The 26,278-nt window shown below is 43.8% G+C and overlaps 1 protein-coding gene across 3 annotated transcripts in view; it reads left to right on the top strand.

The window, feature by feature from the left end:
* HYDIN (HYDIN axonemal central pair apparatus protein) overlaps nucleotides 1–23,084 on the top strand; it is a 385,540-nt gene extending 362,456 nt beyond the window's left edge. For all 3 annotated transcript variants that reach the window (XM_059150954.1, XM_059150956.1, XM_059150955.1), the window contains 7 exons: nucleotides 1,071–1,290; nucleotides 3,409–3,621; nucleotides 4,555–4,718; nucleotides 5,567–5,717; nucleotides 12,403–12,633; nucleotides 19,522–19,746; nucleotides 21,469–23,084. In XM_059150954.1, coding sequence (XP_059006937.1) covers nucleotides 1,071–1,290; nucleotides 3,409–3,621; nucleotides 4,555–4,718; nucleotides 5,567–5,717; nucleotides 12,403–12,633; nucleotides 19,522–19,746; nucleotides 21,469–21,951 — 1,687 coding nt within the window. In that variant the 3' untranslated portion in view covers nucleotides 21,952–23,084. The remainder of the gene's footprint in view (nucleotides 1–1,070; nucleotides 1,291–3,408; nucleotides 3,622–4,554; nucleotides 4,719–5,566; nucleotides 5,718–12,402; nucleotides 12,634–19,521; nucleotides 19,747–21,468) is intronic.
* The last annotated feature ends 3,194 nt before the right edge of the window (nucleotides 23,085–26,278 follow it).

Here is a 26,278-nt window from a genome sequence, read left to right as displayed (position 1 = left end):
CCCCTCCCTTTGCTCAAGATGTGACAACAGTGGTCCCGCTCGGGTGACTGCTGCTGCCAGGAAGACGAAAATTAATGTCATCGAGAACATCTGCTTGGTGACTGTTCTATGCCCCTCACGTAGCTCCTCTTGGCTAATCCCAAGCAGTTCCATCGCTGATCCATTTTACAGATGAAACAACTGAGATTACTTTACCAAAATCATGCATTTAGCGAGGACTCACACTGTGCAGGAGCAGTGCTGAACATTCTAGCAAATAAGCTCCCATTACTTATCCCAGACCCCTGTAAGGTCCTCTGCTGTCCCCATTCCACAGGCTCAAAGAGGTTAGGTGATTGACCTAAGGTCACTCACGCAAGAAATGAAAAAGATGGGATTGGAACCCGAGGATATCTATGACCGTTGTCCTCTCCAGCGTCTTCCCCCTGGCTAGCAGGCGCCCATCCCAATCACTACTCAGGCTTGCCACCATACCCATGCAGGAGGCACTGCATACCTGCAGGGGGCGCCCTCGCCCAGACTTCAGCGAGAACAGCTTCCTGAGGGCGTGGTGTGGTGTCCCCTGCTCCCCAGTGCTGGAAGCACAGGTCTGTCCCCCCGCCCTCTGGCCCCTGTCTGGCTCCCAGAGGGATGACTACACAGGGCCCTCGGGTCTCAGCACCACCAAGAGCAGGTGCAGCGCTCACAAGAGGGCATCACCTCTGCCCTCCTGGATCTGACCTGCGAGACAGTGCAGGGAGTACTGATAGCCACGGTCTCAGGGAGGGTTCAGTCCTAGCCCAATCCCTTCCTAGCCATGTGATCTTGGGCACACACGTGTTAGTGCGTTCATGCACATGTCCCCCCACGAGTCACTCGTGGGCCACAAGATAATATGCAACCCCTTCCCACCCTGCTCGGTCTGAGAAGCTGCTGAGCTGTCTTACCCAGGATTGACTCAGCTCTCATCCCCCAAGGGGGTAAACGTCCAAGCTAAAAGCCCAGGCAACGTCTCTTGATCTCAGCAGCATTGAAGACACCCCCAGGATACTAGTAAACTGTCTTTCTTGTCTCCTTTTGTCTTGGAAAAGGTTTAGGTGGGATGTCAAAAAATTTGAGCCTCATTTCTCCATCAGCCCAGAAGAAGGCTATATCACTGCAGGCATGGAGGTTTCTTTCGAAGTGACCTACCATCCCACTGAAGTGGGCAAGGAGAGTCTCTACAAAAACTTGCTCTGCTTCATCCAGGGAGGCAATCCCCTGAGCCTGACCCTCTCTGGAGTCTGTGTGGGACCTCCTGCAGTAAAAGAGGTCAGTAGATGCTGCTCACAGATGGGCCAGCAGCTGGAGGGGTCCCGGCAAGCTCCGCAATTAGAAACGAGTGACTCGTTCAAACAGTTCTCGGTGCCAACACCAGACATTCAGACCTGCTCCCTGCCCCCTGCCACAGGGCTTTTGCATATTCTGTTCCCACTGCTGCAATATTCATTTTCCCTCTTCATTTAGTTCATTCCTATTCACTCTTCAGCTCTCAGCTCAAGCATCACATTCTCAGGGAAGCTTGCACGGCTGTCTCTGGCTAGATCGACTTCTCTTACAAGCTCTGTAAGGAAAGGTACACACCTTTCTCTCCTCTCTCGTGAAAAAAAAGGAGGAGAATGGGGCTTGGGTGAACCCTCTGCTAGCCATGTCCACAGAAACCGGAGAGTGGACTCTGTTCCACTTACGGTAAAAACCACTTATGCTAAAAATGACACCCAGTCTTCATCTCTGTAATCCCATTATTTCAAGAGTGTTATGTAAATGGAATCATACAGGGGCGCCTGGGTGGCTCAGTTGGTTAAGCATCTGCCTTCGGCTCAGATCATGATCCCAGGGTCCTGGGATAGAGCCCCATGTTGGGCTCCCTGCTCAGCAGGAATCCTGCTTCTCTCTCTCTCTCCCACTCCCCCTGCTTGTATTCCCTCTCTCGCTGTGTCTCTCTCTTTCAAACAAATAAATAAAATCTTTAAAAATAAATAAATAAATAAATAAATAAATAAATAAATGGAATCATACAGTATGCTATGAACATGTCCTTACAAGTCTTGGCAAGAACATATGCTTTCATTTTCTTGGGTAAATATCTAGGAGTGAAATGGCTGGGTCGTAGAGCAGGCATATATTTACTTTTTTTTTTTCTCATTTTTTAAATTTATTTATTTTCAGCATAACAGTATCATTATTTTTTCACCACACCCAGTGCTCCATGCAATCCATGCCCTCTATAATACCCACCACCTGGTACCCCGACCTCTCACCCCCCCGCTGCTTCAAACACCTCAGATTGTTTTTCAGAGTCCATAGTCTCTCATGATTCACCTCCCCTTCCAATTTACCCCAACTCCCTTCTCTCTAACTCACCATGTCCTCCATGCTTTTTGTTATGCTCCACAAATAAGTGAAACCATACTGTTTCCCAACGTGGTTGTGTCATTTTACATTTCTACCAGCAATGGCTGACATTTCTACTTATGTTACATTTTGCCAACACTTGGTATAGTCGGTTGTTTTAATTTTAGTCATTCTAATAAATATGTGGTGGTGTCTCCTTGTGTTTCTTAATTTGTAGTTCCCTGATGACACATGATGCTGAGCATCTTTGTGGGCATTTATTTGCCTCCATATATCATCTCTGTTGAAGTATCTGTTCAAATTTTCCATCTCTTTAACTAGATTGTTAGTTTTCTTCTTATTGAGTTTTGAGAGTTCTTCATATATGCAGGACACAGATTTTACAATTAGATCTTCAATCTGTTTTGAGTTTTTGTATGTAGTGCAAGATATGGATTAAAATTCATCTCCTTGTATGTTTTGGGATATGGACATGGTTGAAAAGTGCACCCTTTCTCCATTTGAAATACCTTTGCACTTTTTTCAGAAACCATTTGACCGTACAGGGGCGGGTCTATTGCTGAATTCTGTTCCTGTCTCCTAATCTATTGACTCTCCTTACCACCACTGCCACAGTGTCCCTGTGGCTACATTCGGTGGTCAGTTCCCAACTGTTGACCTGTTGATAGCATTGAACCTTGAACAAGTCCCTTGAAGGAGGATCCTTCCAACACTTCCCTCACTTGGCTCCTAGGATACCTCCCTTTCCTGGGTTTTTCCTACCTGATTAGATGCTCCATCTCATCTCCTCTTCTGATTTTTCTTAACGTGGGCATGTGCCAGCCAGGAATTAGTTCTTTAATTTCTTCTTGTTTCTAAAACCAATTAACTTCTTGACAATCTCATCCAGTTTCTTGGTCTTAAAAAAACAAAACAAAGCAAAGCAAAACACTGCTGTACCCTCAACTCCCAAATATGTATCTCCAGCCTAAACGTTTCTTAGAACTCCTCATTTATAAGTTGCACTGCCTGCCTGAGGTGCCTGCTTTCTTCCAGGTGGTGAACTTCACCTGCCAGGTGCGCTCCAAGCACACGCAGACCATCATGCTTTCAAACCGTACCAACCAGACCTGGAACCTGCACCCCATCTTTGAGGGTGAGCACTGGGAGGGGCCTGAGTTCATCACCCTGGAGCCCCATCAGCAAAACAAGCCCTATGAGATCACCTACAGACCCCGCACCATGAACTTGGAGAACCGCAAACATCAGGTAGACGGAGGCTTCCCCCACCCCCGTGGGTTTCCCTGTGTGTTTGGAGGGGGAAGAGTGGTGCAAATGAGCTAAGGAGACAGAATTTGGAGGCTCAGGAATGTTCAAATAAAGGGGACACCTCTAACAATGTTGGAATAACAGGGAATCATGCAGATTATTGAGTCCAAAGGCTCCCTCGGTGCCCACATGTTATCATGTATAGGAGATTCTCTTAGAATGAGGGACACAGTTCTGGAAAGAGTCCTGAACTAAGCATCAAGCAGTTAATATTTAGCTTAACTGCACAAATTTTTATCATCATGGCTGTCATAAAAATAAAAAAGGAAAGAAGTTGCAATCACCCACCCTTAAAAAAGGAGAACTATTCTCTTCTCTCTTCACTACCAGCCCTCACTCAGATACAGCCGTAGCTGCCATCAGCATACCCAATTTTGCCTTCTGTTTATTTTCACTTTACATCATATCATGAACATTTCTCTGTTTCACTAGTCTTCGTGATCATCATGTTTAATGATTGTCTAATATTTCTTTGGATGAGAGTTCCATAATTTATTTGACATTCCCTAGTTGTTGAATATGAAAGTTATTACCAAATTTTAATCAATATTATAAGTGATTTTAATGTGTGTGTGTGTGTGTGCATGCACGCACGTGCACGAGCTTTTTCCTCTGCAAGGATTTTTAAGTTCACTGGGATAAGGCTGCCAGCTAGCTCAACTGGTAAAGCCTGAGACTCTGAAGTTCCTTAGGGTGGGGTTCCTGGTTCAAATACATATGAACGTGTTTATGACTCTTGAAACATACTACCAAGCTAATTTCTAAGAGTTATGCTTATGTGAGGGCCTCTGTTAACCCTGAGTCACTACTATGCCTGAGCAGTAGCTAACAAGGGACCTTCTGTGCCATTCTGACCATGCTTCTCCTCCTCAGGGCACCCTCTTCTTCCCCCTCCCCGATGGGACTGGCTGGCTATATGTGCTGCATGGGGTTGCCGAGCTCCCCAAAGCCGTGGCCAACATCTTCCGTGAAGTACCATGTAAGACGCCCTACGTTGAACTCCTGCCAATCAACAACTGGCTTAACAAGCCCCAGAGGTGAGAGAGTGGGGTGAGGGGTCAGAGTGGAGGAGATGGAGGGAGGACATCCACTGTTAGCCTGGCCTTTCCACTGGTCAGCGCCTCCAGAAGACACTGAGGGGCTGAAAGATTCAGAGACGCATTTCCCTGATGTGGCCAGGCCCTTCCTGACCTCTAAGCTTCCAGACACCCAGGGCTATCCGTGCATAGCCAATTACCTAAGTCTCCTGGACTGGGTCCTGGCATGAAATAAGTGCTCAGTAAATGTTAGCTGTTATTATTTTCAAAATAAGAATTGTGGTGATTATTATTGAGTGCTCTACCATATCACCTAAGCCACTGGCCAGAGAAGGATGTCCCTTGGATCTTTAGTTCCAGTGGGAGTGGAGTAGAGTACAAGGTCTAGAGAAGGTTGAGGACCAGCAGCCTGGTCCCCTTCTTTGACAGAGAAGGAGCCAAAGGCTTGGAGAAGAGACTTTCTTACTGAAGGCTGCCAGGTAGCATAGCGGATGGAGGCCCAGACCTAAGTGTGAATCCTGGTTCTACCAATAATTAGTCATGTTATCTGAGCATGTTTCCTCTTGGCCTCTATCTCCCCATTAGTCAGATGGAGGTGATGACATCATATGTACCTCCCTGTGTCACTAGGAACACATGTGGAGCACTGATTCAGCACCTGGCATGTAACAGATGTTGATAAATTGTAGTTATGGATGTTGTTAGAGACAAAGTGAAGACCAGAGCCCTGGACCCATGTGCTTGTCACAAAGTCAAGAGTAGAAATAGCACCTTTCCTTCAATCCTTTGGGCAGACGGTCTCATTTTCTCTGTCCTCTCTCCATGTGCTCCTGTGTCCCCCCCTCCAGATTCCGGGTCATTGTGGAAATGATAAAACCAGAGAAGCCAGACCTAAGCGTCACCTTAAAAGGCCTTGATTACATTGATGTCCTGTCTGGCTCCAAGAAAGACTACAAGCTGAATTTCTTTTCCCACAAGGAGGGACTATACAGTGCAAAGGTATCTACATGTTAAAAGCATTTCCCTGGAGCCCTGGGGGTTTGCCCCTGAGGATGATGACCCTGGTGTTAGGGAGTGAAGATGTCCTCCCACTGCCAGCCTGTCCTTATCCTGTTGTGCTAACCATTTAGTGACCTGGCAAAGGCATTCAGTATTCCCAGCCTCTTTATGATGGAGGCAGACGGCAGGGCCCTCCGTCCATCATGTGGACCCACACCAAACATGCAAGGCAGGAGAATCATGAAAATCCCTGAGCAGTAAATAAATCTGGGCCGGCAAACATCAGACCACAATAATAAGAAAATATCCCTTTTTTTGAGTGCTGATAGTGACTAGCACCATACTGAACACTCAGTACACACAGCTAGTAATGTCAGAGCCAGGATTCATTCAACTCCGAGCCACCACGGGTCTTTCATGCATCAGTCGTTTCTCCTAATTCATTCATTAGTGCAACAAGTACCTATGAGCATGTCTGCCACATACTATACTGAGTGTTGGCAACACAGCAATGATCAGAAATAGGCAGAGCCTCAGTCTGCAGGGAATGCACAGTCCAGTGAAAGGAGAAGGGCATTAGTGGTACTGTGAATGTATCATCACAAATGAGATACGTGCTTTGAAGAAAAGGAGCAAATATGGATCAGTAGCTCACAGGAGAGGTTAGGGCTGAACATAATATATGGAAATTACTCACTTATAGATAATATGTAGAAATTACTCATTATACTATGGCTTCTAGTACATTTATAGATAGTACTAGAAGCCATGACTAAGGATGGAAAAAGCGAGGGAAAGATTTTAAAGTGAAAAAAGAAAAAAACCTAAGAATGCATCTCCTCCCTCCAGAAGAGATACTGGGAAAACCCATGCAGTAGGATGTCATCCTCTCCTACAAACACTGAGGTGGGCTGCTCCTCTCAGATCACATTCACAGGCTAACAGAGTACCTTGAAACCAAGGTCTCATGAAACATCTGAAGAAAAAAAAAAAAAAACCACTATAATAGAAATACCAGCTCAAAAAAGAGGAACCCCTAAGATAAAAGATGTATTAAAGCAAACAAAAGATTTTTAGTGCATATTATTAATATCCTCAAAGAGATAAAGGAAGATAATCCTACCCATAATAGAAGAACAGGTTATTGTGGGCAATAATCAACTAGAGACCTGGAAAATTTTAAAAACAGTATGTTTTAATCGAAAACCAAAGAGAAAGGCTGAATAGTGTAATGAGCTCTGAGGAAGAGAGAACTAGCAAGTTAGAAGATAGAGCTGAGTAATAGCACAGACTTTAGCACAAAGACATGGCAAGAATGGAAGGAAGTAAGAAGTGCTAGAGAAGGCCTGGCGAGGTTGGATCCCTCAGGCATTGCTGGCAGGAGTGTAAATGGTGCAGCTGCTGCAGAAGACAGTCTGGCATTTCTTACATGGTTAAACAAAGAGTTACCATGTGACTCAGCAATTTCACTCTTAAGTGTATACCCACGATAAATGAAAACATATGTTCACACAAGAACCTGTATGTAAATGAACATGGCAGCGTTATTCATAAGAACCAAAAAACCCACCAAGAAACAAACCAAATGTCCATCAATCCAAATGAATAAATACAATGGAATATTATTTGGCAATAAAAAGAAATGGAAATGAAGTGCCAATACATGCAACACACAAGTGAACGTTGAAAACATTATGCTAGCTGAACAGAGCCAGTCACAAATGGCCACATATTGTATGATTTCATTTATATGAAATGTCCAGAATAGCAGATTTATAGAAAGAGAAAGCAAATTAGTTGTGTCTGTGGCAAGAGTGGATGAGTTAGGAGGAAATGGCGAGTGATTGGTTATGGACCCTGAGTTTCTTTTCAAGGTGATGAAAATGGTCCAAATTTGATTGTGGTGATACTTGCATCACTTTTTGGCTATACTAAAAACCACTAAATTGTACACTTTAAATCAGTGGATTATATGGTATGCGAATCACATCTCAGTAAAGCTATTTCTAAAAAAAGAGTGAAAGGAAATGTAAGATATAAAATATAAATCAAAGAGTTCTAATATCCACCTAATAAGAAATCCAACACCCAAAAATCAAATAATCCAGTTAAAAAGTAGGCATAAGACAAAAAGAAAAGACTTCTTTTCCAAAGAAGACATCCAGATGGCTTACAGACACTTGAAAAGATGCTCAACGTCACTCATCATCAGGGAAATACAAATAAAACCATAATGAGATACTACCTCACAACTGTCAGAATGGCTAAAATTAACACAGGAAACAATGGGTATTGGCAAGGATGTGGAGAACAGGGAACCCTCTTGCACTATTGGCAGTAACATCAGATTTCTCATGGTAACTCTGAATACAAGAAATGGGGAGGGGGGTGCCTGGGTGGCTCAGTTGGTTAGGCAACTGCCTTCGGCTCAGGTCATGATCCCAGGGTCTTAGGATCAAACCCCATGTCGGGCTCCTTGCTTGGAAGGGTGCCTGCTTCTCCCTCTCCCTCTGCCTGCTGCTCTGCCTGCTTGTGCTCTCTATCTCTGTCAAATAAATAAATAAAATTTTTAAAAAAAGAAAAGAAAAGAAATGGGGAGGGGTACCTGGATGGCTCAGTAAGTGTGACTCTTGATTTTGGCTCAAGTCATGATCTCAGGGTCATGAGCTTGAGTCCTGTGTTGGGCTCCACACTGTACATGGAGCCTGTGAGCCTGCTTTAGATTTTCTCTCTTCCTCTCCCTCTGCCCCACCCCACCCCCATCTCATGTGCATATGTGAATGCTCACTCTCTTTCTTCCAAAAAAGAAAAGGGGGGGGGGGGCAATGGAGTAAGCTATTCATATAACTTAGAGTGATGTTCAATCTAGAACTTTTTCCAAACAAAACTATTATGAGGACAAAATAAAGACATTTTTAAAGATGCAACAACTCAAAGTAACCCACTCATATATATATAATCCTTGTTTGAAATAAGTACTGTAAAAATAAAAGTTTTTGAATTAGCAAAATTTTAAAAAGTAAGCGAATTCAAGAGGAAAACATAAGGATACAATGAACAAAGAATCAAAATTCAATTGATAGGTAATTTCAAATAATTGTTGAAAAGCAATCTGAAATGAACATTTCATATGGCCTCAATATAGGAATTAGCCAGGGGAAGAATAAGACAATGAAAAATATCTTCTCATTCAGTGGGAAACAAATAGGGAAATGAAAGATGTTCTTTCATTCATCAGAAGGGTAGGGAAAGAGTAAAGACAGTCATAAACTGTAGATGTGAACAGAAAAATATAAGTAAATATATGTTTTAAAGCGTTAAGTAAAAATGATGGTGAACCCAGATCACAGAGTCTCTTTACAATAATATGTATTAAAATTAACAAAAGTTCTTTAAAAATCAAAAGCACTTTTTGTGACTATAATGGAGTAACTACTTTTCCCACCATAAATGATCATAAAACTGGACAAAATATCTGAGGCAAGTCTTCTCAGGCATTGACAACAGGCAGCACAATACTGCAATCCATCAAAGAGAAGAAAAGCTAATGAGATGAATCTCCATAATTGTCCTGGCTCACTACCAAGGGACAATTTCCTGACTGCAGTGCAGGGAGCTGAAGTCTAAGCAAAGCACAGCTGCCCCCATTGAACTGAAAATGCAGAAATCAGAGTTTGATATGGTTGAAATAGTTGTTCTCTACAGGGTGGGAGAGGAGTGGAGGGAGTAATGCATGGAGGGGCAGAGTCTGGGGGTGGGAGGGGAGGGAGACCGCAATCTGTCTGGAAGCCCCCCTCAAAGTCTTTGGCTGAGAGTTGTCCTGCACATGCACAAGATGAGACTACATGGGATTCATCAGAGAACAGCTTCCAAAAGAGCTGATAAACGAACAAAGATGCAGTAATCAGTGCTGGGGAACTTTGGAGGTTTAGCTTGCCAGAGTGAAGAGGTTGCATGAACATCTCACCAACATCCTAAGAATCCAGTTGAAATACCAGAAAGGCCAAAAGAAAGGACCATGCCCTTAGGATAAGTCCTTTTAGATCCTTAAAAAGCCTAAAACTAAGCACCTACAAGATCAGGGAGGATAAAATTTGGAAGGTCTTCCACAAAGTTGGAAGGTCTTGAGAAACACTTTAAGCTTCCCATACATCTGCTCTAACAAAAGCTACACAACTTTAAGGTGATAGGTCAATAAGTCAATGACTGAACTGCCTCCTAGAATAAAATCAACACTCTTTCAAGGACTATAACAGAATCCAGAATCTCTACAATGATGACCAGCAACATCCAGTGCATCAGCAGAAATTACTAGACTTGTGATGAAGCAGGGAAATGTGACTCATAGTCAAGAAAAATACAGTCAATGAAAATGAACTCCAAGATGGGTGAGATGCTGGATTTAACAAACAAAGACCTCAGAGCTATTATAAACATGTTTAGAACTAAAAGAAAATATTTTAAATAATTAAATATGGACAGGTAAGGAATCTCAGCAGAGAAATGGAAACTATAAAAAAAGAACCAAATGGATATTCTAGAATTGAAAACTACAATAAACCAAAATGAAAGTTTCACTGGATGTGCTTAATAGCAGATTGAATAAAAAGATAAAAGATTTGCCATTTGCGAGGATGTGGATGGAACTAGAGGGTATCATGCTTAGCGAAATAAGTCAAGTGGAGAGAGACAACTATCATATGATATCATATGAAGAAGTGGAGATGCAACGTGGGGGGTTTGGGGGTTAGGAAAAGAATAAATGATCGAGAGGGAGACAAATCATAAGAGACTCTAAATCTCGCAGAACAAACTGAGCGTTGCTTGGTGGAGGGGGTCGGGAGAGGGTGGTGGGGTTATGGACATTGGCGGGGCGTATGTGCTGTGGCGAGTGCTGTGAAGTGTGTAAAGCTGGGAATTCACAGACTGTACCCCTGGGGCTAAAAATACATTATATGTTTATAAAAAAAATTAATTTTTTTTAAAAAGATAGAAGATTGAATAAAAGGAACCAGTGCCTTGGGAACCTGTGAAAAAATATACAATTTTCTAATACATGAGTAATGAGAAGAGAGTGAGAATAGGGCAGGACTATGAGAGACTGTGGACTCTAAGAAACAAACTGAAGGTTTGGGGGTGGGGGAGGGGATGGGTGAGCCCAGTGATGGGTATTAAGGAGGGCATGGATTGCATGGAGCACTGGGCGTTATATGCAATGAATCATGGAATGCACTACATCAAATACTAATGATGTATTGTATCGTGACTACCATACCACACACAAAAAAAGAAAGAAAACTATTTGAAAAAAATTTTGTGAAACTTCCCTGCTATGATTTTAAAAATAGATATATTTACAGATCCAAGAAACTTGGCAAACCACAAGCAGGAAAAACATAAAGAAAACCATGATATATGAGAAAATCATGTCTGTGCACATCATAGTAAAACTGCTGAGAACCAAAGATAAAGAGAAAAAGATAAAACAAACAGATATTTAAAAATCTGTTACAGGAGTGCCTGGGTGGCTCAGTGGGTTAAAGCCTCTGCCTTTGGCTCAGGTCATGATCCCAGGGTCCTGGGATTGAGCCCTGCATCAGCCTCTCTGCTCACCACAGAGCCTGCTTCCTCCTCTCTCTCTCTGCCTGCCTCTCTGCCTACTTGTGATCCCTGTCAAATAAATAAATAAACAATCTTTTTTAAAAAGTCTTGCATATGGGAGACAATAATAAAAATGACCACTGACTTCTCTTCAGATATAATGGAAACCATCTGCAAAATGCTGAATGCTATCAACCAAAAATTCTCCATTCACTGAAAATATCCTTTAAAACGGAGATCTTTTCAGATAAAAGGACATAAGAGAATTTATTGCCAGCAGACTTGCATCACTGGACAACACACTAATAAGGACTCTTCAATCTAAGGGAAAATGATACCAATAGAAATCTGGGTTTACTGGTACCAGAAGCTTGTCGTGTATGCCACAGGGGTGAGGAGACAATGTTCTGGGGTCACAAGGGTAGGCTCTGGAGTCTCGTCAACCTTGTTCAGATCTGGCTCTGACACTTCTCTCCGCATGGGATACTTGGCAGGATACTTAACCTTGATACTTAACCTTGCTGAACTTCAGTTTCCTGGGGGAAATAACAACTATAACAAAACCAAACAAAAACAAAAGAAAGATGGGAAACAGCAAGGGGAATAATAATGCTGCCTACAAGTTGTGTACATGAAACAAGTACTTCTAGGGCCTAGCACACAGGAATCGTTCACTAAATGTTAGACGCTGTCATTACCATTATTGGTATTTCTGTGGGTTCCAGCAGCAACTAGCAGAGGAGTGAAGCCCACTACCTCTTGAGGGCTTGCTTGTTTTCCGGGGCCAGCCAGCGGTCCCCCCGGACACCTTCACCTTCAGCACTAGACAGTGCTGCTCTGGCCTCTTCTCAGCAAACCCGGGCTGTTCCATCAGCTCTCACCTGGGAGGAGCCAGAGCAGAACCCTGCAGGAGAAAGGCTGGCTGGTGGGGGTGCAGACCGTGTAGGAGTGCGGGTGTCAGCCCGGGACCTGCTTCATGTCCCCAGGCCATGCTAGCAGAGAGACAGAGCTCCTTGAGACAGCAGGAGCCCCTCCACTCACCACTCCCCTGCCCTGATTCCTCCCCCTCTCCTTGTGAACCCAGGTGATCTTCCGAAACGAAGTGACCAGTGAATTCTTACACTACCTGGTGAGTTTCAGGGTCATCCCTTCAGGCGTCATCAAAACCATCGAGATGACAAGCCCCGTCCGGCAGAGCACGTCAGCCTCCATCAAGGTGGAGAACCCCCTGCCCTATTTGGTGACCTTCTCCACGGAATGCAGGGTGCCTGACATCAGCCTGCCCTCTCAGTTTGTGGTGCCTGCCAACTCCGAGGTACGGTGCCGGCCAGCTTCCAGGGGCCCCCGATACCTGTGAGGGCGCCCTGCCTGTGGGGGGTGGCATCCTTGAGGCTGGGCCCACCCTGACAGTGGTTGGGAAGGCAAGGGACGGTCCCTCAGCCCCACTCCTGATCTCCCTTTCCCCCTTCTGCCCAAGTCCTCACATAAACACGGGCATGTGAGCACTTTGGTTCACACATGTAAAAGGAACTTACTAACTACAAAGACTCGCCTCTGTCATATGCTTGTCTGATTTGTTCAAATTACAACTATTTTTGGTTTTTGCTAATTACAAAGGTAATGTAGAATGTGTGTGGTGAAAGGGAAAGCAAGGGACGTAACTTTATGGTGTGACCAGCATGTGCACCGTTCACACACACACTTGCTCATGCGCAGATCCCCGCAGGAGGGAGGCACAGGAAGCCTGCGCCCACCTGGGAACACACGGCCTGGAATTCTGAGTGCATGTGGGGAGGAACTTTCTTTGGACTCTTCAGTCTAGGGCTCCAAACTCTCACTGTCCAGATTCCTTCAAAATCCCTTCTATTGGGGAGCCTGGGTGGCTCAGTGGGTGAAGGCCTCTGCTTTCGGCTCAGGTCATGATCCCAGGGTCCTAGGATCGAGCCCCGCATCGGGCTCTCTGCTCCGCACAGAGCCTGCTTCCTCCTCTCTCTCCCTGCCTGCCTCTCTTGCCTACTTGTAATCTCTGTCTATCAAATAAAATCTTAAAAAATAATAATTTTTTTTAAATCCCTTCTATTTCTCCAACTTGAGCTTAGTCCCTGTGTCCACTCCAGTTCTTCCTTCCCCTTCAGAACCCAAAATCTGTTTTGTTCTTCAGAGAGTCACCAGGCCCATCATTTTGTCTTTATATTTTTCATCATGAATTATAAAAAATCTATGCAGGAATGTATAACACACACATATATACTTAATATATATGTGTAACATATGCATATATATATTAAAACATGTTTACTTAACTACAGAAGAAATATCCGTATAGCCAATACCCAGTCCACGACGTAAAAAATAGCCACCACCCGGAAACCTCTGTCTCCACTCACAGTACTGTCCCTCGCTCCTAAAAGTTATCACTGTCCTCATTTTATAAATTTCTTGCTTTTAAGCCATATGGCTTAGATTTGCCATTTTTGAACTTTGCACAAAAGAAATTGTACAGGGCGCCTGTGTGGCTCAGTGGGTTAAAGCGTCTGCCTTCAGCTCAGGTCATGATCCCAGGGTCCTGAGATTGAGCCCCGCATCGGGCTCTCTGCTCGGCAGGGAGCCTGCTCCCCCCCCTTCACTCCCCATGCTCTCTCTCTGCCTGCCTCTATGCCTACTTGTGATCTCTGTCTGTCAAATAAATAAAATCTTTTTTTAAAAAAAAGAAATCATACTATAAACACTCTTTAACATTTTATGTTTTTTGCTGTTAACGTCTTATGTCATGACGGCCGTCACGTTGACGCACACAGCTGAGGTTCATTCACCCCCATCGCTGTATAATATTCCATCACATGACCATACCACAATTTAGATATCCTTTCTACTGCGGCCAGACACGTGTGTTGGTTTTAGCATTGGGCTATCATTAAAAATGCTGCCACAGACCTCACCACACAAGTGCCTTCCTGCTGTACACGGCGTGTGTCTGTCCACAGTGTGCACCTAGCAGGAGAATCACAGGGTTGTAGGGGGTGTAGGCTTGTAACTGCTAACCAGGAGATAACCTCTGGTCAGTAATGAGGTTTGACGAACTTTCAGCACTGTCACATTTTTAAAGGCTTAACAACCTGATAAAACCTGGGATAAACTAATAGCGCCTTGTGATCTTAATTTACCTTTTTACAAGCAGATTGACCTCAGTTGGGTAACAGCCTGTGTGGGAGATCTGCCTCCTTGCTCTTGAGTGAGAATGGACCAGTTTTCCTTTCTTGTCTTCTTGCCCAATTTGAGCATCCTTTCTGCTAGCGATACAAGAAGAGTCGGGGATTTCCCTGCTGTCTCAATCCCATGAAAGAATTTATGAAAGATTGAAGTTAGGTCTTCCTCAACTCACAGATGAAGTCACTGAGCCCTGGTGATTTCTTTTGGGAAAGACTGTCTGCTCCTGACTTGGTTCCTCAAATGAGTTATTCAACTGTTTAAATTTTCTGGTTCTTCCTGAATCGGTAACAGGAGCATGCTATTTGATCCGTATTCTCAAAATATTGACACAACATTGTTAATATCCTCTTACCACCTCTTCTAAATGATGTTCTCTTCTCATTTCTAATATTGGTTATTGTGCCTTCTATTTCTTGCTCTGTTTTGTTAGAGGTCCCTCAGTCTTCTATCTTATATTCAAAAAGACATCTTTTGGTTTTATTTGTACTCTTTATTGTACGTTTGTTTTCTAAGTTGCTTGATTTCGGCTTTTAATCATTTCCTTCTTTCTGCTTCCTGTGTTACTGGTGCTTTATCTCATTTCCAAGCTGAATGCTTGGTGCTTAGTGCATTTACTTCTAGTCCTCTTTATTTTCCCATACACACATTTAGAACAGAAGCCCCCCCCCTGCAGTGTACAAATTTTTTATGCAGCATTTTTTATCATTAAGTTCAAAAATGTTCTAACTTTCATTATTATGAATACTTCTTTTTTGACTCATGGGTTATTAGTAAGTGTTTCTTCATTTCCAAATGTGGGGATTTTTCTACATGTTGTTTTTCAAATAATTTTGTGGTCAGGCAATATCTTCCACATTGTTTCAGTCCTCTAGAATTTGTTTAGACTTGCCTTACGGCTCAATAGATGATCTTTTAAAAAAAAAAAAAAACTCCATATATTTTTTTAAAAATATGTGTTTGCCATTTTGCTGTTAATTCTCTGATATTGTAGTCTACTTGTTTGGTCAGATTTAAGAGAGTATGTTAAAGTCACCACTGTGATGGTGATTTGTCCATTTGTCCTCGTAGTCTTTTTTTGTTGTTGTTGTCCTTGTAGTTCTGTCATGTTTTTGTTCTATGTAATTTGAAGCTACATTACTAAATTTAAAACATACTGTCCTTCTGGTAGTGTTATATTAAGACTTGATCATCTCTTATATTCCTGTTCTTCAAGCATATCTTGGCCATTCTTGGCCCTTTGCATGTCCATATAAATCAGCTTGGGGCACCTCAAGCTTGGGTGGCTCAGTGTGGTAAGCCTCTGCCTTCGGCTCAGGTCATAATCCCAGGGTCCTGGGATCGAGCCCCACATGGGGCTCTCTACTCAGCTGGAAGCCTGCTTCCCCGCCCCTTCTCCATCTGTCTCTCTGCCTACATGTGATCTCTGTCTGTCAGATAAATAAATAAAAAAAAAAAATTTTTAATCAGCTTGTCCCATTCCTCCAAAAACATTAAATAACCTGTTAGGATTTTGATTGGATTATTTTTAGAATGTATTAGCTACCGGTTGGTCCATAATAAGTTGCCCTAAAAATTAGCAACTTGAAACCACAAGCATTTATTACTACCCCGTTTCTGAGGCTCAGGAATCCAAGAGCAGCAGCTTAGCTGGGTGGTTTGGGTTGAGGATCCTTCATGAGGTTGGAGTCCGTTGTTACCTAAAAGGCTTGACTGGGGCTGGGTAACCTGCTTCCAGACTCACTCATGTGGTTGTTGGAAAGGTCTCCGTTCCTTGCTGGCTGTTGGCTCAAGGCTTCAGTTCCTCACCGTGTACACTTCTCCCCAGAGCTGCTTTCAACATGACAACTTGCTTCCCCCAGAGCGAGGGACCTAAGAGAAGCTGAGAGAGCAAAGGAGAAGAGCATCCCCAAGACAGAAACCACTCTTCTCCTCTTAATCTCAGAAGTGATATGCCATCTCTCTGCTGCGTACTGGGGGTCACATGGACCAGCCCTGGTCCAACATGGGAGCGGATGACTCAAGAGTGTGAATGGCAGGAGGCAGGACTCACTGGGGGCCATTCTGGAGGATATCTGTCACAGAGTATTCCAATCTTTATGCTCTCGAGATTTCCAATCCATGAGCACGTCTCCATTTATTTAAGTCCTCTTATTTAATTTCCTCAATAATAGATTTTTTTTAGTTTTCTGTGTAGAAGCCTTATTCATCTTTTGTTAGATTTATTTCTAGGTTTTATCTTGATACTGTTGTAAAACCTTTTCAAAATTTCATTTTCTATTGTTGCAAGTATATAACAATATTCATGATTTGGGGGTATTGACTTTGCCTTTATTTTTTGGCTTTTAAAGTTTTTATTTTAATTTCAGTTAGTTAACACACAGCGTTATATTGGTTTCAGGTGTCCGATATAGGGATTGCACACTTCCATAACGTCCCCTCGTGCTCCTCACCACGAGTGCTCTCCCTCATCCCCACCACCTCTTTCTCCCATCACACTATCCACCTCCCCTCTCGTAACCTTCAGATTCTCTTTCTTGATGTGTCTTTTTTTTCCCTTTCCTCATTTGTTTTCTTAAATCCCACCTATGCATGAAATCATATGGCATTTGTCTTTCTTTGACTGAGTTATTTTGCTTAGCATTATACTCTCTAGATCCATCCATGTCATTGGAAATGGCAAGCGTCCATTCTTTTTGATAGCTGAGTAATATTCCATTGGTGGTCTATATTCCACCTCTTCTTTATCTATTCATCAATCAGTGGACAGTTTGGTTGCTTCGATATTTGGCTGTTGTAAATCATTATTCAATAAACATCAGGGTGGGGGCACCTGGGTGGCTCAGTGGGTTAAGCCGCTGCCTTCGGCTCGGGTCATGATCTCAGGGTTCTGGGATCGAGCCCCGCGTCGGGCTCTCTGCTCAGTGGGGAACCTGCTTCCTCCTCTCTCTCTGCCTGCCTCTCTGCCTGCTTGTGATCTTTCTCTCTGTCAAATAAATAAATAAAATCTTTAAAAAAAATTTAAAAAAAACAATAAACATCAGGGTGAACATATCCCTTTGAATTAGTGGTTTTGTATTCTTTGGGTAAATACCCAGTAGTGCAATTGCTAGAACACAGGGTAGGTCTATTTTTAACTTTTTGTATACTGGCTTTATAACCAACCACCTTAAATAATTCACTTATCAATAATAATAATTTCAATTATAGATTTTTAAGTTTTCTACATGTACAATCCTGTCATCTGTGTGTAAATACAATTTTGTTTCTTCCATTATAAACTTCTTCCTTTAATTTCCTTTTCATGCCTTAGAGGGCTACCCAGAACATGCAGAACAATGTTGACTAGAAAGGCAATAAACAGCATCTTTGCCTTGTTCCCAATCTTGAAGGGCAAACTTTCAAAGTTTCACCATTTATTGTGTTTATTTTGGATTTCTTATAAATACCCTTTATCAAATTAAGGATGTTCCCCCCTCTTCCTAATTTTCTAATAACTTTTTTTTAACTCCATAAATGGATATAGAGTTTTATCAAATGCCTTTACTGTATAGAGATGTTTGACTCTTCTCTTTTTTCTCTTTTTAATGTCAGTGTGGCAACTGACTGGTTTTTCTAATGTTAAACCAATTTTTCATTCATGGAATAAATCCATCTTTGTCACAGAACATTATCTTCTTTATATATTGCTGGATTCAGTTTGGGTAACATTTTTATTGGGCACTTTGTATGTATGTTTGGGGGAGCAGAGAATGGCATCCACTTTTCTATTAGCCTTGTCGGGTTTTGGTCTCAAAACCATGCTCTCTGAACTGGGTTCCCTCTTTTTCTCTTCTTTGGGTGAATTTGTGGAATACTTAGATTGTCTAATAGAACTTACAAGTAAATCTTTACGATCCTGGAATTTTGTTAAGGGAAATCTTTTTTTACTATTGCTTAAATCTCTTTAATGGTTACAAAAATACCTAGGTTTTCTTTATCTACTTGAGTCTGGATTTGTAAGTTACATCTTTCATGCATTTGTCCGTTCTCATCTAATTTTTTAAATTGTGGTAAAATCATCTAAATTTGTATACTGTATTCTTTTCGGTTCAACAGCTACAACAACTTTAATGATACCCTCTTTTTATTCTATTCATCAATGAGAAGAACTAGTTCTTTTTTAAAAAAGAAAAAATACCACCTCAGAATAAATACAAGATTTTAACTACACAAAAGTATATGGAAGAGAAAATCAAAGTCCCTAAACCCCATTTCCTTCAGCCTAAGATAACTACTGGTAACAATCTGATACACATCCTTGCTGTCTCTTTTCTGTACCTGCATAGACATATTCTTCTTCACAAAAATAGGCACATGCTTTATATACATTTATGGAATGTCCTTCCTTTGACTTACAGTATCAACACCACCACCTTTCATGGCAATGTTTATAGCTCTGCCTCTTCCTTTCTAATGGCTACATACTTTTCCACCAACGTGGATAAACTATGATTTATTTAGCCGAGTTCTTACTGCTAACTCATTTGAGTTGTTTCCCTTATTTTGTTATTATAAGCCATACTCTTTGGTCCTGGTTTTGTTTTGCCATGGGTGATAGTAGAAGGAGGAAGAGAAAATCTGGCCCAAAAGAAGGTGGAACCCAGGAAGCTGTCCTGAGATTGGCTAAGAGCAAAGAAGGAGCTGCTGACCTTCAGCCCTCCTGCTGGTAAAACTCACTGCCATTACCATACGTGTGTGCTCTCAAGAGATGATCTAATACTTGTTAGACGCAAAGAGATTCCAGATATATAAATACCCCTAGGTATTTCTAGGGAAAGCTAGAAAGAATACAAAGGAGAAAAAGGGCTATTTGGACAGAGATTCCCCGGGCTCGAGATCAGTGTGAGCATTTGCTGTAAAGCACCATTTTCCCCACCAACCTACTCTGAGGTCCTGTGTGGGAAGGTGTGCGTTGGACTCTCGGCCTTATAGGAGCCTCTGTCTTCTCTTGCAGGGCACATTCACATTTGAATTCCAGCCGCTAAGAGCTGGAGAAACGTTTGGGAGACTAACACTGCACAACAGTGATTTGGGCTACTACCTGTATGAGCTCAGTCTGAAGGCCACGCCAGCACTGCCTGAAAAGCCCATCCACTTCCAGGCCATTCTTGGCAGTGGTCAGAGCATCTTTGCCAAGTTCATCAATTACACCCGGCAGAAGACCGAATACTACTGCAGGGTGAGCAGCCACTATCCGACCCTCTTCCCTCCCCTGGCCAGAAGTCTGAGCTTAAAAATAATAGGAGGAGGATACAGGGGGTGCAGAGGGAGTCAGGGTTTTCATCTAGCCTGAAAACTCCCAGCTAGAAACAAACACTATCAGGCCTGGGTTCTTCCTTACAGACTCTACCTTAACAAGCTGGGATGGGGTGAGGGGTGGGAGCTGTGCTTCCCACAGCATGACGGTGGTCACTAGAAGAGACAGTAGTGCTTAGTGGTCACAAGTATAGGCTGTGAAGTCCAACAGCCTTGGATTTGAACCCTGGCTTCGCCACTTACTCCTCAAATACTTTATTTACTAAAGCTCTCTAAACTCTTCTAGAAATGGTAATAAAACCCCAACCTCACAGGATTGCTCTGAGGCTTTTAAAAGATGCATGTGAAATGGTCTGCATAGAGCCTGGCTCATAGTAAATGCTTATGTATGTTACCTATTACGTAAGTTGGAATCCAGTTTTAACCACTGAAACAGAAACCCAAAATAACAACAAAGTAAAAGTTATTCTTCTCTGAGATAACAGTGTGAACATGAGCAGTTTAGGCTGAAACGGCAGCTCCATGACATCGGGCGTCCAGACGTCGGTCCTGACGCTCTTCCCTCTGTTGAGAGTTGTTTGGTCCACAGGGATCAAGACGGCTTACCCTGATGTCTGCATTCCAGCCAGCCCCAGGGGGGATGGCAGGGAGTTATATATATCCCTTCCACTCACATCCTCTTGAACAAAACAGCATAAGACCATACCTGGCAACAAGGGGAGCTACGAGGTACACCTTGTGCCCTGGGTTCCATGGCTACAGTCAGGAGGCATGGGCTCTTGGTCCATCATACCAGTCAGGAGAAGCTAGGTTATGCCATAGTAACAAACAGCCCCAATATCTCAGTGGCTTAAAACAGCAAAGGTTTGTCCCTCATTTGTGCTACCTATCCAGTGAGGGTCAGCAGGGGCTCTGCTCATCACAGCCATTGGGGATCCAGGCTGAAGGACCACCACCAGCTCAGATGTCACAAGTCATAGTACCAGAGGGCTGAAAAGATCCCAAGGGGTCCTGAGCAGTGACATTTGAGTGCCTTGGTGTGGAAGTGACCCCTTTCACTTCTGCTCAAAACTAACAGACGAGAACATCCATGAGGATCCAGAGTGTTCCGCCTGTCATGGGTGTAGGAGAAAAGAAGAACAAAATGGGGGTGGGGAATAGCCCCAGCAGAGGCCACACTGCCATAACCCAGCTTGGTGTCTCTGGGCAAGTCACTTAACATGTCTTAGCCTTGATTTCTTTGTAATAAAATGGGTAATAATTAGTATTATCTATTCTCCAAGGGACTTACAAGGGCATAACTTTTTTTTTTAAGATTTTATTTATTTACTTAACAGAGAGAGAGAGAGAGATCACAAGTAGGCAGAGAGGCAGGCAGACAGAGAGAGGGAAGCAGGCTCCTGCTGAGCAGAGAGCCCGATGCGGGGCTCGATCCCAGGACCCTGAGACCATGACCTGAGCCGAAGGCAGAGGCTTTAACCCACTGAGCCACCCAGGCACCCAAGGGCACAACTTTTAATGACCTGCCCAGCCTCGCACAAACATTGGTTACTTGATGTCCAAGAGCAGGCAGGGAGGTGGGCCCAAGCCGCTCATGTGTCCTCTGGGCTCCTGTGCGAACCAAGTGCATTTCTTCCTCTTTCAGACTGACTGTCAAGACTTCCACACGGAAAAGATCATTAACGCAGCCCCAGGGGCTCAAGGAGGCACCGAAGTCAGTGTGGAAGTCTATTTTGAGCCCAGCCACCTGGGCGAGACCAAGGGCATCCTGATGCTGTCATCGATTATAGGCGGGGAGTATATCATCCCCCTCTTCGGAGTGGCTCTGCTCCCGAAGCCCCAGGGTCCCTTCCTGATCCGAGCCGGGTACAACATAGTCATCCCCTTCAAGAACATTTTCTATCATACAGTCACTTTCTCCTTCATTGTGGAGAACCCAGCCTTCTCTGTTCGTGCCGTAGACTCCGTGCGGCCCAAGAAGATCAACAATATCACCGTCTCCTTTGAAGGAAACCCATCGGGCAGCAAAACACCCATCACCAGCAAGCTCATTGTGACTTGTCCTCCTTCTGAAGGCAATGAAGCAGGGGTTAAATGGGTTTATTACCTGAAGGGGATCACCCCTTAGTGGTAACTGAGGTCAGTTGCATCAGTGGAAAGCCATCTCCCCAGCCTTCAAATGTATGTATTATTCTACCTGGCAAAGAACAGAGAAAATAGCCAGAATTCTACAGCTACTGTTTTATCTCCTCCTTCAAATTTAAGGGCACTTATTTCCATATTATATGCACCCCAAATATATACCTGAAATATATACAGATATATTTCATATTACACATGGTAACTACAAAAAGAAAGAAAAAAAACTACATTGTACTTTTTAAGAGCAAGTCCCTGAATTTGGTTTCTAGTCATATCTTCAACACTCAAGGAATAATCTCCAGTTTTAATAAGATGACACAGATCTCACACGCGTGACCTCTTATCAGATAGACTTAGCGCATGACATTGGGCCCCCACAATGCCTTTTAAAAATTCGTAATGGCTTAAAAAGCCCTTACACAGAACTCTCTTTTGACATGATATTTTATTCTGCTTTCACATAAAAGCCAAATAAGACACTATTTTCAAAATGACAACAGATAACACCTGCTCATTATTGTAGGGCCAGGGGCCAGGGATGCTCCCTCCATCTCAGAATCCCATACCTGTTCCCCATAGAAAGTTCTTGCTGAAGACCAGGTCCTGGAGAAACGCGGAGCCCGCAGTCCCCCACTCCCAAGCCGGGCCCTGTGCCTAGCAGTCAGTCTGTAGCATAGCGATCCCCGGCCCACCTATAGGTCTGAATCGGCCAATTCTGCTCCAGACCCTTCCAGCCCATGTTCTGATTTAATTGGTCTGGGGAGCAATGGGGGCATCCTTTTCTCTTCCAAACTTGTAGAGCGGCATAGAGAACCTGTGCTACAGATCTTATGCCCACCTGGCCATTAATGCTGCAATGGAGTCAGGAATCTACTTCCAAAGGAGAACCACACCGCCGTCTGCTAATGGTTAAACTGAAGCCATTTTGTATGTGCGGGGTGAGGTCTATGTGCCTTTCCTAAGTGCTCCACCTCCAAGGGGGCATGGGACATCTGCCTTAGCCCAAGCTCTGGCCCTGGGTCCTGGAACATGTATTAGTAGGACCACTTAAAATAATAATAATAATAGGACCACTTACCTGTTGGCATCACCTGATGAAATAAATGATTGTGGACTGGCCCTGGAGTGGATTTGCTTCTGCACTCACGCCTGAGGGTCCCCTGCCTCCACCTCACCCCCTCCACATCCCCTATAGCCTACCTGCACAGACACGGAGAAAGCACGAAAGGAGATGACCAGTGCTGCAAACCAGCGGTTCTGAAAAATGGTCCCTGGCCCGGCAGTGACAGCATCCCCTAGAATGTATCAAAAATGTGTATACTCAGGGCACACCCAGACCTGCAGAGTCAGAAACTCCAGGGGTGTGGCCCAGCAACTTGTGTTTTAAGACGCCCTTATTGCTTTGGGTGGTGTGGTTTTTATTTTGTTTTTGTTTTTAATGGAGGGAGATTCTTCTAACCCTTCTGTACCTCCCCGCCACCCTCAGCCCAGTAGACCTTGCGCTCAGCTAAAGTATTTGCAAAGCTACACGTAATAGCTGGTCTGCAGAACTACCAAAGATGCTGCTAATGGGATAAAGACAAACACTAGATGACAGATTTTCCAGATGCTTAAATGAGCAAAGAGCCTGCGTTACTACTAGCAAACGCCCAGAGTCTGATGAAACCAAGGCTTTTCAAATTGTGTTATCTATCGAAATCACCCAGAGGGCTTGCTAACCTACAGGTTGTTGGGTCCCATCCCACAGGGTCTGATTTAGTAGCTTTAGTGGGCTTGAGAATTGGGGTTTCTACCAGGTTCCCCATGAGGCCAAGGGTCCTGGACCGAGGAGCGCCCTGCCCAGCACAGCTGTGCAGCCGCAGCCACCTTGCTCCACCACCACCTGGGAATGTGCTAGGGATGCAGCCTCTCAGGCTGCCCCAGACCTCCTGCATCAACATGTGCCTTTTAAGGCATCTCTAGGAGATGATGCGTACTCCGCAGCTGAGAGCGGCTGCCTTAAAGGCAACTATGGAAGTTGAGCCTTTCCAGAAGCCACAGCCCTGGTGCTTTCCGTGAGAACCCTAGACACTGGCTGCTACAGACAATGGCCACTTCCCAGTGTCACCACCAGCCAAGTGGTGCCAGCTGGCCAGGGACCATTTCCCTACCTCAGCCCTCCTCCGGCTCCCCAAGCCACTCAGTCCAGAGCCCACAGCCTCCTGGACCAAAGCTCAGCTCACACCCTGCCCTAGCAGGGACACCTCTCCAGGAAGACTTGAGATGTGATACATCTCTTCCCTGGAGGTCCTGCTCATACTTTCTCTGCCTCAAAAAAGACAGAAACAGAACTACTTCATTTTGGCAAACCTGGAATGGCAAAGGACCTCAAGAGAGTGCTGGGGGGAGAAGCTTGGTGAAAATGAACATTCTGATACAAGCCAATAGAAATTATCTTGAAAAAGATCCATTCTCAGCAAAGCAGACCTGCTAGCCTAGAAGTGTCTGATGTGGCCAGCCTGGCCAGAGCTGGCCACCAGGGTTAGAGGAGTGAGCACATGAGAAAGCAAGGGTGGTCTCAGGCTTTCTTCTCATTGCCACAGCCGGTCCAGGAATACATAAATAACCTTAATTAGTTGGCATTTTCCCAGGTAATGGAATGAGAGAAAAGAAAGCACCCTCCCCCCACCAGGAATTTCTAAACTAAAGGTAGAACAAAGCATTAGTTTGAGCTTTGAATAAAAAAAACTGGTTTCTTAGCAACCTACTCCACAATGTGATATCAGGAGAAAAGAGTTTCTTCTGGTCAAAACATTACTGTTTCAATTATTAAAAACTGTATCTCTCTATGACCCTCGGGAAACTCAATTCACCTTTAAGAAAAAGCCAAACCTAACAGCAAAAGAAACAGGTGAAATATTATATATATTAGATACAGGTCCAGTGGATGTGAATACTCACTGGAGAAATAGATCCACATCATTCCCATTGCTTTAAATTTTTTTCATTGTTTTGCATCAGCCATCATCAAAAATCCTAGACATAAACTTTGTGAAGACATTTGGAAATGTCCTTATCAGTGCCACCTGGTATCAAGGTAAGAGGAGAAAACTATGAAGCAAAACATTTTTTCTGGAGACAAATCAAAATTTGGAGTGGTTTCAGACTGGTGGTCCACCCCCCTCCATTCATTGGATTGTGCTGGCAAAGGTTTTCAAAGCTGTGAAACCCCGACTGGTAAGGGAAAGCACTTTTTTCACAGATTTTTCTAGAAACAATTCCTCCATGACTTACTGAATTTTGGGTTAGCTTTTTGTACTTGTTTCTATGGCTGCATAACAGATTCCCACAAAAGCAGCAGCTTAAAACAACACAAGTTTCTTATCTTGCAGTGTCCATGGGTCAGAAGTCCAGAATGGACTCAACTGGGTTCTTGGCTCAGAGTCTCACAGGCTGAAATCAAGATGCCAGCCAGCTGCATCTGGTAAACTCAACGAGGAAAAGAACCACTTCTGAGTTCTCTTGTGTTGACAAAATTCACTTCCTTGCAGCCATATACTTGAAGTCCCCATTTTCTTGCCACTGGACAGCCCTCAGGAGACCACTTTCTGGCAACTAGCAGCCATTCTAAGGTCTTTGACATGTGGCCCATCCTGGAGGGTTCACTTTTGTTACTGTTCACTCTTCAAGGTCAGCAGGAGAATCTCTCTCCTGCTTCAAATGCCTCCTGACTACTTTTAAGGCCTCATCTGATTAGGTTGGACCCACCCAGGATAATCTCCCTTTTTATTAACTAAAGTCAAGTGATTAGGGACTTTAATTACATCTACAAATTCCCTTCTGCTATATAACGTAATTGTTAAGAGTGACAGTCCACCGTATTTACAAGTCTTGTTCACACTCAAGGGGAGGGGATTATACAGGGTATGTACCCAAAGGGGTGGAAATCTTGGGGGCCATACTGGAATTCCCCTCACTTGTGTCCCATAGATTCTGATCTATGGATTGAGGATAAGAGTCTATTTTCAACTTCGTTATCAGATTCACATGCATACTTTTCACTCATTAGAAAAAATACCGTTGGGGCACCTGGGTGGCTCAGTGGTTAAAGCCTCTGCCTTCGGCTCAGGTCATGATCCCAGGGTCCTGGGATCGAGCCTCACATCAGGCTCTCTGCTCAGCAGGGAGCCTGCCTCCTCCTCCTCTCTCTCTCTGCCTGCCTCTCTGCCTACTTGTGATCTGAAGGATTTTTTTAAAAAATTTTTAAAAAAAGAAAAAAGAAAAAGTACTGTCGTGTATTATGCTCATATTTAATACTCTCTGGGCTCCACTGT

Source organism: Mustela lutreola, chromosome 16 (genome assembly GCF_030435805.1).
Source record: "Mustela lutreola isolate mMusLut2 chromosome 16, mMusLut2.pri, whole genome shotgun sequence".
Taxonomy (NCBI): domain Eukaryota; kingdom Metazoa; phylum Chordata; class Mammalia; order Carnivora; family Mustelidae; genus Mustela; species Mustela lutreola.
This window is presented reverse-complemented; position numbering and strand designations above follow the sequence as displayed.